Genomic DNA, 11705 nt, shown 5'->3' with positions numbered 1-11705 from the left:
TGACCACAGGATGTCCCTCTGCTGGCTTGATTTTTCTTCCCAGCAGCACCCAAACTTCCAATCTTCCACCCTTTCTAACCAGGTTATTTGTCCTGGTCTGCGCCTTTAGTACTTACAATGGACTTGACTTGGTGAGTGGTGCATGATACGCACAAGGTTTAGATTCCCTCATCCTGCCAGCAACTCATAACCAGGACAAAACTAAGCTAACTCAAATCCTTTACTTTGCCCTCTAGTCTACCAGTACCGTATTTTTGAGTTGGCACTTTCATTCTGTACCATCTTGCGCACCATTTTTCAACTAAATATATCATGTTAATCGCTTGACCTAGGCCTCTCATGTGACCTTTTACTGGAAGTGGGGGGGTGGGCAAGGGAATGCTTAACAAGCCAGAATGTCCACCAAAGGCCTTTCTTGTTGGTTTAACCTGAGGGTGCTGGGGGAATTACAAAAGATATTAGGTCCATCGGCTAGACTGGTAGTTTCCTCTCCGGCCTCACAGTCCCAAAGCCTCCATTTTGGCCCATTCATCCAGCAGGAATTATACTCATCAGTCATTGCTCTCGCATGCATATCTAAAAAAGCCCGGACCAAAGTATTCCTGGCCCTCTTTCCAAAGCACTTTTTCAGGACACCTGACCCCTCAAGCCTGTTTCTAAGTGGGGTAAGGCCACAGTGGACCTCCAATGAGCCTTTCACATGACATACACAGGGCTGCAAAAACTTATGGCTGGGATACCTGAAACCAAAGCATAAGCATTTTCACAGGGGGTGGAGATCTGGAGTGGCAGAACTGATTTGCCATGCTCCACTCTCAGTGATATTCCAGGAGAAACACTCTAGGACAGGAAGTACAAGTCTGGCACCAGAGTTTAGGACTTTTAATTTGTCCCAAAGTTGCTAAAGCAAAAATCATGATAAAACATTCTGCTTTCCTTTATAACCCACCAACGCAAAAAAAACAAAACAAAACCAAAAAACTCCGTAGGAAAAAAATGGTTTTGTACATGGGAGGAAACAATATAAATTCAAAACTTACAGATAAGGGTTAGCTCTATCACGCATCTCTTTAAAAAGTTTATACGAATATCCAGTCAACACCAACAGGGTTATCTCCCTTGAAATGTTATCTATACGGGTTTCCAAGTAGACCACAGGGCTGTATACTGTCTTGGAATGTCCTCAGAAGGCTCCGTCATTGAGCAGGTAACAGAGTAAAAACCTCAGAGTCCTTTCTTTCAAATGGAAGAGGGGAAGACAGGGATAGAAGAAACTATTCAAACTTCGTCTTCTTTCCTTGTGGCTTGTGGTCTCCTCCTCCTCCTCTGCCTCCTCGGAAGCCTCCTCGCCCTGCAGGAAGGCAAGCCGTCACTGAAGAGTGGCTGCAAAGCTGCCAGCCATCCCCTCCCCAGCAGGACGAGTGGGGACTGGTGCAGGAACCGGGGCCTGCAGGCTCAGGTCCGGGAGTGCACTGCCGCGGCTACCTGGCGCACACAGCTGGGTGGCCACCGCGCCCCTTACCTCCAAAGCCTCCCCGGCCTCGGCCTCCAAATCCACCTCGGCCGCCACCTCTGCCTCCTCCTCGGCCACCGAAGCCACCTCTGCCTCCTCCTCGGCCACCGAAGCCACCTTCACCCTTAGGCTTGGCCCAGTCCAAAGTAACTTTGTTTCCATCGATTTCACCATCTTCCATGGCCTCCTTGGCAGCTTTGGCCTCTTCCTCGCTGTTGAAGTCTACAAAACCAAACCTAAAAACACCAAACGAAACTGCCCATTATAAAGCCAACATGTGGAACAAATGCCAAGTTACTCCCACATGTTGGATGGTGACGCTTAGCTGGGAAAAGACCCAGGTGAGGGCAGTTCCCTATGGAAAGCTGAAACAGAATGTCCCACAAAACAGCTGAATATACCTCTGTGAAGACAGAAGGCAAGAATGCTAGCTCTGTGAATTGTCTCTTCTTCTCGTGCGAATCCTAAACTGTCACCGATCGACAGAAAGGAGCTCAATGAGAAGACGTCTTAGGTGGGAGCTCTCCACCTAGTGGACACCACACGTTCCCTGTATCTTACTTACCCCTTAGAGGATCCAGTCTCCCGGTCAGTGACTATCCTTGCACGAATAGAGCCGTCAAACGACTCCTTTAATGTCTCTTCTGTAGTATCCTCAGACAGACCTTTGACGAACAGAGTTTTGGATGGCTCTGGGAAAGAAAAAATAAAAATTGTACTTTTTATTAAAGTCACAATTTATGACAACATGCTGGACTTGCATGTTGCAGTCTAGTATCTGACTACTGGCTAAGAATGCTCATCTTAGCAAAAGGTAGCCTTTCACCTTGAGTGTCTGGGTAAAAGCAACTTGGTCAACTAATGTTTAAAGCAAAGGGCTTAGACCAAATGCCATGTCAAGTTTACACTGATCATCAGAGCAGTTGAGAATCTTCTATGGAAAACGGGAGAAGCAGTGACCCAAGCAAGTGAAGGTAGTTCTAAACCAGGCGGCTACAAACACCATACAGGACAGTAAAGCCCTGGCAAATGTGCTGCTCAGTGCTGACTTAGCTGGATCAGAACTTGACTATCTAGAGGACTTCTCTTGAGATTTCATCAGTTATTTCTCAGATAATCAGTCATCATATCCAGTATCATTTACTCAGCAGCAACAGAAACAAATGTTCTAAATCTGAGGATGCAACCACAACATCCTGTTAATGAAGTAACTTACGGCTTCTTGCATTAGGTTGTCCCCTGGGTCCTTGCAACTCCAGCCTGATGGCTCTGCCCTCAATTTCCCTTTTATTACATGAATTTAAAGCTTCTTTAGCATCTTCAAATGACGCAAATTCTATAAATGCATACCTGAGGATAAAGAGTCAACATTTCGTGTAAGTTACCAAGCACACTGCTCCTCTGATGCCACCAAGCCTTTTTCTTCAAACACTTAAACTGTGCAGCTTCTACTAATGGCCAGGAGAACATGGTTTTACCTCCACAAGATACTCTTAAAAGCCTGTAAGTGACAACATAAAGATACTAATTATTTTACCCTTTAGATTTGCCACTTTGGTTCTGGGCCACTTTGATAAACGTCGCCTTCTCAAATACTTCCTGAAGAGTTTCTTCCGTTGCACTATAGGAGAGGTTGCTTAAAACCAGGGTTTTTGATTCACCTACAAATAAAGAGATGGCAAATTAAGACTGAAGCAGTAGTTCCCAACTTCAGCCACAGCTATACATTGTTCTTAAAGAATCTGTGCTTGGGAGAGTTAACACACCAATGTTGATACAAGTGGAACCCTACCTGGTACTCAACATATCAAGTACTACTACGTACTGTTACATGCTGCTTCCTTCCACTCCTACTGTTCAGATGTAAGCTGACTACAGCCCTGTGTCTTCCTAGCATATTCTAATTTTTAAATGCACACGATCTAAGTCCTTTACAGTATAAAACATGCAAAGGAAGCTAGATTTATCTGTGTTCTAGTACAAAGATTTCATATAGCTCTCATTCAAGACACTCAATTACAAATACAGGTATAACCTGCTGATCTACATCCACATCCAATTTATCAGTCAACTTTATAAAGTACAAAGATGCAAAGGATTTCCTTCTCCTCCATCAATTCCAGAACCCTGTAGGAAGCCTATAAATTCTTACCAGTCCAAGTGCTATTCTTTCCACCTCTATGGTCTTGACCTTGACCTTTCTCTCCAGTATAGTACAGGGAAATGGATCGCCCATCTATCTCTGTTCCCTGCTTTTCTTCCAAGGTTTTCTCTGCATCAGCTTCCGTCTTAAATTCAATATAAGCAATCCTACAAAAGGAAAAAACATTAAGAACTCACTTGATTTTTAAAACCATATTAATTCTCTAACACAAATGTTTTTAATCTCAGCAATATGCCCGTATTTCAGATAAGTACAATAAAAATGTTCTTTGTTCTATAGTAATTGAAATGTTCAAGGTTTCTGCCATCTTCCACTTTTCAAAACTTTCCTCCCACTATAGAAAGTTTGCCAAACACTTCTAGAAAATCTGTTCACGTTAAGTCCACCTCACTACAATAACTACAATTATGTCCAAAACATTTACTGTAAGCTAGGCTGGGTGACTGACATAGTTTACAGAATAATTAATTTGCCCAAAATCACAAACACAGGAAAATTAAATCAACATTTCTTTTATAAATTAGTAAAGTTCATTAATTTTAATGAAACACTGCAGTAGACACGAAACATACCCTTTACTCTTTCCATCCTTGCTGACTAATCTGATCTCCACAGCATCTTCAAACACTTCTTTTAATTCTTCCTGAGTAACTTTATAAGGAAGATTTTTAGCCAAAAGTGTTCTCGCATCTCGCTCTAGATTAAAAAACAAAAACACAAAAATGAACTGGATGGCTTAAAAGACCATTCTTCCCCCAAAGATCACCAAAGACTGACCAATGTAAAAGTTCTGTTTAAGAAATAATTTTGAGGGACTTCCCTGGCCGTCCAGTGGTTAAGACTCTGCACTCCCAATGTAGGGGGCACGGGTTGGATCCCTGGTCAGGGAACTAAGATCCTGCGTGCCACACAGCACAGCCAAAAAAATAAAAATAAAAAGGTTAAAAATAAAAAAAGAGATTCTACAATGTAGGAGGCACTCTGCTATTATGGAAATATAGCAGTGGCAAAACAAACTGCTGTCACAGCTGACAACAAACTATGCACTGAATATTTAAAATACAGCTAAATATTATGTAGTATATAGAGAGGAGATATTCAGTATTTTTCAATTAAAAAGATCATAAAAAAAACAAGTGTAGGGAATTCCCTGGCGGTCCAGTGGTTGGGACTCAAGAGCTCCCACTGCAGGGGGCATGCTTCGATCCCTGGTCACAGAAATAGCATCCCATAAGCTGCACGGCATGGCCAAAAAAAATTTTTTACTTTAAAAGATTAAAAAATAAAAAGATCATAAACACACTTAAAATGTGACAAGTGCATACAGAGAAGGGTAAAAGATGCAAAAGGACTAGTTAGGGATCTGCTCTAGGTCCAGTGAGGAAAGGACCCTATTAATTTAGGTACATCTAACCAATTATTTTCTGATTAAGTCTAGCAAGCAGTGCCAGGCACTGTTGTAAACATTTAACATTCTAATTCATTTAGTCCTCACAACATTATGAGGAAGCCAAAGGGAAAACAGTTAACTACTTACCCTGGGGCTTGTCTACATTAGATTAGATACATAACCATTAACAAGTATCATCATTACCTAAAGCTTTACATACCTTTCTTACTGTCTTTTCCCTTTGGTTTTTCTAGTTTAATTTCATTGCCAAAGACTTTTAAACCAGTGAGTTCCAAGGCTTTTTCCAGGTCTTCAGCAGATTCAAAATCCACGTAGCCAAACTTCCTTTAAGGCGAAGAGGACAAAAAAAAAAAAAAAAAAAAAAAAAAAAAAAAAAAAAAATTACACGTGGGGGGAAAAAACAAAAAAAACCCCACCAAACAAGAGCCACGTAACACATATTCTGGGCAAGCAGCAACACTAATATGATGGTGCAAACAAGGATTAAAAAGCACCTATACAATTAGTAAAATTGAGTCAGGCTCTTTTAAGCTGAGGCTACAGAGCAGGATCTAAGTACCGAGACCTGATGCAAGTTCACCTCTGAGATCTTCACTAGTTACACTGCACCTTAACAACTGATAGCAGATGACAAAAAAACCTGTTTCAGCACTAATATAGGAAAATCCTGTCTGATTAAAAGCATTCACTATTATGGCTTCTCAGGTCTAATAGATACTTCTAAGATAAGCATCAAATCTCATTATTAGAAACTAGACTGTGCTATATCAAAAGTTAAGGAAGATTACGGAAAAAATTTCAATTTGGGGTTTTGACAATTTGATATTAGGCCAATGATTTCATTCATTAATGTCTAATAATCTTTGAAGACTTTAACATACTCACATTTAAGGATAATGGGCTATGGTTCTAAAAGGGGAAGGAAAAAGCATTAGCAGACCCACGAGTATCGTGCAGAACTACGGCACAGCTCCCCCATACTTACCTAGACAAACCAATTCTGACATCAACAACTGCAAGATCATTTTTCGCAAAAAGGTCACTGATACCCGTTTTCAATTCAGGAGCAGATTTACTGAAGTTCAGGTTTCCAACAAAGAGATTGAAAGATGTAGTTGGTTCTGTGGCTGCACAAAAAAATTTACTCAAATTAGTCTATTTTCCAGTATATTTGACTATTAGTCAAATTATTTCTGTACACAGCACATCAGCACATTGCAATATAACATCAGGTTTCAGTATTAAGTCCCTTTGTTGCTCATCACTTGTGCTATTAGGTGTTATTTCCCACCTCCCAATTCTCTAAGTTACCTTCCACTTTCTGTTTCTTGGCTTCAGGAGCTGCTTTTTGTTTGGCCATTTCCTTCTTTCGCTTTCCAGGTGCTTCTTTGACAAGTTCTGGTCAAGATATCAAACAATCTATGTCATCCACAAGTAGCCACACATACTCAAGCATCTCCTTTAAACAAAACTCATGCCAGTGTACTTCAGAATCTAACTCGGTTACCTTCCTCCTCTTCCTCCTCCTCCTCCTGGTCATCTTCTTCCTCCTCCTCGTCTTCATCCTCATCCTCATCGTCATCCTCCTCATCGTCATCGTCATCCTCCTCATCTTCATCTTCAGCAGTGCCCTTTGCCTTCACAGGAGCAGCTTTTGCTGGAGCTTTCTTTCCTTTGGCTGGTGCAGTCTCCATAGCTTCTTCTTCAGAGTCTGAAAGAGAAGCCGCCTAGTCAAAAACTCAGAATTATCCCGGTTTTATTCCTAGTCCTAGGAAAAGCCAAAGGAAAATAAATGTAATCTTGTCCATGCCACTGTGCTTAGGCTATGGCAAGAATGAACAAATCACTTGGAAGCAAAAATCTACATTGTGAAAAATACAGGGTGAGCTGTTTGAAGCATGCTACGCAGGAGCAGGCAATCATCCACGGGCACCACACAGGCACCACTAGTGCACCACAACCAGCCCAGAGAACCCCTGGGGGTAACGCTTGTCTAACCCACCCCAGGTCGTCGCGAGTATAGCATTACCACCCACACCTCGCCCCTAATGTTTCTTGCAAACAGGAGCCCAAGGACTCCCAATACAATGCCTTACCATCCTCGTCATCCTCGTCATCCTCATCATCGTCTTCACCGTCATCTTCATCCTCGTCATCCTCATCATCTGAGGCAGGAGCAGCAGCTGCTTTCATCACCGCTGGCTCGAATTCATCCTCATCCTCCTCTTCATCATCCTCATCCTCCTCTTCACTGTCATCTTCATCTTCCTCATCGCTGTCTTCCTTCTTGGCATTCTTGCCGTTCTTTGCTCCCTTGGCTGGAGCGGCTGCTCCCTTCTTACCAGGGGTTGCTACCAATGCTTTGCCTGGTGTGGCTCCCTTTTTGCCAGGTGTTGCTACTGCTTTGGCAGGTGTAACCGTCTTCTTGGCTGGCGTAGCAGCTGTCTTTTTGCCAGGGGTGACAACTGCTTTCTTTGCCGGTGTGGCAACTGCAACCTTTTTTGTTGGGGAAACCATCACCTTCTTTGCTGGAGTTGTGGTAGCCTTTTTGCCTTTTTTCTGAGGAATAACAACCTTAAGAATAAATAAAAACCAACATAGGCCTGTTTCCAAACTCAAGAGAGCCTTGGTCCCATAAATGAATGCTAAATTCTAGCACTGCCTCTAGTTGAAGACCACATGCACTAGATGTTAGCAAGTTAAACTACAGGGTCAAGTAACATGTCCTTCTGTACGCTTCAAGTCACAGTCCTCATCCCGCAGCACACCCTAACAGGGACTCTGAAAACAGACTGGATGCCACTGCGTGGGCTTAGGCAAAGTTTTAAAACTTAATTTTAAGCCTCAATAGTTTCCCATCTGAAAATAACTCAACTTTATACAATGCTTTAAGGATTGAATTGATATATGTAATTAAAAGCCTTACACATAGAAAGGACTACCTGTTAAGTGTTATTAAGTTATTTGGGGCTCTCACAGTGGGTGGAGGAATAAAGCTCACTGAATGCTCATTCTTAGGACCAAAGAGAAAATGAACATCGAATAGTCAAGCTGTACAATCAATCGTTGCAAAATTAATACAAAGAGTGAACACATCAGCTTGATAAAAAACCTGTCATTTATTTACATTTAAGTCACACTCAAAACCACATTTTGTTGACTATTGGTTTTATCAGGTTCTGTGTGTCAAAATAAAATCTTTATTGAATTCTAAATAAGAAACATGAGCAAATACTGCAATTAGTTGTCTTTACAGCTAGCCAACAGTAGCTGCGAGTGCTAATTAAGTGCTAACACAATGGGAGGCGGCAACCCTCAATCCACACATTGTAACAGTGTTTAGTATTATCAAGCCCATACAGGATAACAGAGACCAATTAATCCTACTTAGAGACTAGAAGAATCTGTTAAGGCTAACCTCAGACCTAATTATAATGCTCAAAGCTGCCACTCGCAGGACGGTTAACTGTCCAGGCTGTTTCTCCAGCTGGTATGTGGGGCTAATGTGTTCCAAGTGGAAAACTAATAATATATTATTGCATTGTATCGCACCAAGCCCTGCAGAGGGCACGTGAAAACTCCACACCTTTCCTCTCAAGTTCATTCAAACACTTACTCTTATGGTATCTTGACAGGTCAATAAAAACTTTGTGAAACGCTGGACCATTACAACAGGTCATATACGAATAAATATAATCCTATTTTTTTGCCAGTATTTTCAGACATCCAATACCGTGTGCTTTTAACTCTCCATTTTGTAGTTTAACACAATTCTGCGTTCAACTATATACAGTTACCTCTTCTCCACTGCTATCGTCCTCTTCATCTTCTGACAGTTCCTCATCTTCACTGTCTTCTTCTACCTCCTTTGGGGGAGGAGCCATTTTCTTGGGGTCACCTTGATTTTTACCGGCCTAAAACAGACGCATTACACATTACACCTCCCACATTTCAGGCCATTCTTCAGAGTAAAACTGCAGTCATCTCCCTCAGAACCCGCTCTTCATACTGTTAAGTACAATTAACGTAAAAACTACTCTTCATACCAATGTTACCACAGGTGAATTGTCAACTTCCCACATATTTCCTGTCAAGTTCTTCAAAAACCAACCTTAGGATAAAAACGCAACTTCAAGAAAACGGTCTCTCTCTTCTTGCTGCGTCCTTTAAGCACACCCATTTAAAAAACTATACACCCAGCCAGAATCGAACCTTGTATCGCGGCACAATTTCTCAATACAGCCTACAATCGGACCACTGTAACAGCTAACAATCCATGGCCCTTCACCTGGGGAAAACCACCTTTAAAAAGCCTCTGGGGTAAGTTGTGGCACCTAATCCCACCACCCGCGTCTGAATTTAAATTAGGGCAGCCTTAAAAAAAAAAAAAAAAATCCACGTCTTAACCTTTAGTATTCCGTTAAGTTTTCCTTTCCCAAGTTATCAACCCCGCCCCTTTCATCCCCGGCAGGGCCACGTGCGGGTAAGTCGCAGGCCACCATGTGCGCGCTGCCGGCGCAAAACGCACGCGGCAGGGCCTCCTTCCGGAGCCCTCCTGCCGCCCGCCCGGAGCTGAGACCCCCGTGGGCCGCCCCTCTCCGCCCCAGGGCCCGGGGCCCTCGGCCCTCAGCAGGCGCCAGAACCCACGCGGCGCGGCCCACGTGGCGGGCCGCGAGCCGGGGCACATGCGTCAGGAGGCGGGGCTCCGCTCGGGCCCGTCGCAGGAGTTTGGCCTCATCCGTCCGGGGCCCAGCGCCCCCTTCCCGCGCTCAGCCCCCAAGTGCTTCCCCGCCGCATCGACCATCCGCGGCACCTGCCGAAGCTCTTCACGTCGCTACCACACAGCCAAAAGCCGCGAGATCTCCCAGCTAATCGCGCGAGACTTCCCGCACTATGGCGCCCTCGAAGGCGCCCGAGACGGCGCGCAGGCCCTCCTCCTGGCGGCGCCGCGCGCGCGCTCCTCGGAAAACAGGCCTTGACGTCCGTGCTCGCGCGGGCAAGGCCTCTTACCTTTGCAAGCTTTACCATGATAGCGGCTTAGGACTGCGGAGTGTGTGGCGAGCGAGTGGCGCAGATGAGGCCAGAAGAAGCGAAGCAACGTCGATGGCGGCCGCTGATCGCAGAGCTCGTACGCTTGGCTGCCAGCTAGAGCTCGAGACTGAGGCGAAAGACTGAGCCTGCCCAGTAATCGCCTCTGGAAAGGCGACGACGGCGCCCTCGTGACTCCGCCGCGACCAACCAGAGTTCGCGTCCCTCCCATAAGCCAATCGCGAGCCTCTACCTGAGAACGGCGCGGGGCGGGGCACGGGCAAGAGTGGGCGGGCAGAGGAGGCCAGAGAAGGGGGGAGGGGATTCGTGGCGGAGGCCTGGAGGCGGGACTCGCTTTGTGCAAGGCCAGCGCTGATTGGCCCGTGGGCGCGCGGTTCTCGGAGTGCCCATCCACGGCCCGCGCTCGTGGCGCCTGCGCCGTGGGACGGACATTTTTGGCGCCGCGTGTTCCCTAATTCCCGGGCGGTGGGTAACGGTGGTTTTCGGCTCCCCAGTGTGTCTGGGTCTTGTCGACTGTGGAGGGCTTGAGTTTCCTGGGAGGCTTCACGGGCGACCCCGGCCCGCACTCCACGCAGAGCCTCCTGGAGGGAGGAAAGATAAGAGTTTGCCCCGTTTCCTAATTAGCCCGAGGCCGTCGGGAATTCAGGGTCCACCGCGTTGAGGGCCCACCTTCGTCCCGCCCGCTAAAGAACCAAGAGCCAGAAAGTCCCCCTGTCTGCCGGTGACTCCCCCCGCCCGGCCCACGTGCCTGACGCTGCCTTCTGAGAGCTGCTGATATAGACGGTCGCGTATGTTTGTGAGGTTTACTGTGAGCAGCACACAAACATAATATTTAATCTCAAGAAACCACATGCACTAGGTCATTTTACCAGTGGGAAACACCCTGGTGGTCACTGGATGTTACAACTGCGGGGTGGGGAGAACTTGGTCAGGGCAACCACAGTGCAGGGCCTTTGACCACTCAAAAGTTCCCTCTTTGTTATTTGGGACTAAAGCAGCTATTTAAAAATGGTGGCTGCTAAATCAGTGTCACTAGATGGTCTAGGAGTCAATCACAAGAGTCAAAGGAAGGTTCCCTTGTTGGCGGAAGCACAGAAAATTGCCCTTGCGTTGTGTTTTTGCCAATTATTCAGATGGGTCACTGTGGCAAAACTTTGGTGTCAAACTTAACCTAGAGCGCTTTCTTCAGTTTTGAGCCTGCCCAGGTAGGATGGTTACATCCTGGGCACCTGGTGCCTGGTACAAAACCAAGATACCTTCAGCTGTGATGATATTTCCCTAACTGAACTAATGTTCAGAATCACCTCTGGAGTTTCTAATTAAAGAGGTGTGGCATTGGGCCCAGGATTTTGTATTTTAACAAGGGCTGGTGGGGATTCTGTGAGCTACCAAGTTATTTTGCAATTCTTCCTGGAAGGCTTCTGTGACTGAGTGAATAGGAAACTCACAGCTACCCACTGGGGCTCTCTGATGAGGAAGGAAGCTGGGGCCAGTTCTCTGGTCTGCACCCTGCTTTCTGATGATCTGTGGAGAGCACCCTGAGGAGGTTCTCATTTTGAACTCTGGGA

At 45.3% G+C, this 11705-nt stretch overlaps 1 protein-coding gene across 3 annotated transcripts; it reads right to left on the bottom strand.

The window, feature by feature from the left end:
• Positions 1 to 867: 867 nt before the first annotated feature.
• Positions 868 to 10238, bottom strand: NCL (nucleolin). 3 transcript variants are annotated; one of them, XM_079710484.1, is made up of 14 exons: positions 10099 to 10238; positions 8886 to 9002; positions 7185 to 7662; positions 6596 to 6799; positions 6400 to 6486; positions 6074 to 6215; positions 5288 to 5412; positions 4250 to 4373; positions 3666 to 3823; positions 3051 to 3174; positions 2730 to 2863; positions 2079 to 2205; positions 1523 to 1749; positions 868 to 1351 (listed from the first exon to the last, which is right to left on the bottom strand). In XM_079710484.1, the coding sequence occupies exons 1-14, from the start codon at positions 10114 to 10116 to the stop codon at positions 1275 to 1277; spliced, it is 2142 nt and encodes a 713-aa protein (XP_079566610.1). In that variant the 5' UTR covers positions 10117 to 10238; the 3' UTR covers positions 868 to 1274. The 3 variants fall into 3 exon arrangements, with proteins under 3 accessions (XP_079566610.1, XP_079566611.1, XP_079566612.1); XM_079710485.1 differs by having other exon boundaries at positions 7185 to 7647; XM_079710486.1 differs by having other exon boundaries at positions 10114 to 10211.
• Positions 10239 to 11705: the final 1467 nt, after the last annotated feature.

Source organism: Hyperoodon ampullatus (assembly GCF_949752795.1).
Source record: "Hyperoodon ampullatus genome assembly, chromosome: 8".
Classification (NCBI taxonomy): Eukaryota; Metazoa; Chordata; class Mammalia; order Artiodactyla; family Ziphiidae; genus Hyperoodon; species Hyperoodon ampullatus.
This window is presented reverse-complemented; position numbering and strand designations above follow the sequence as displayed.

Excerpts from the sequence above, each read along its gene's own strand:
- NCL (XM_079710484.1), bottom strand. Across the intron at positions 5,413-6,073 it reads GTCAGAATTGGTTTGTCTAG|GAAGTTTGGCTACGTGGATT; the intron begins GTAAGTATGGGG and ends TTCGCCTTAAAG. Across the intron at positions 1,750-2,078 it reads GAGACTGGATCCTCTAAGGG|GTTTGGTTTTGTAGACTTCA; the intron begins GTAAGTAAGATA and ends TGGTGTTTTTAG.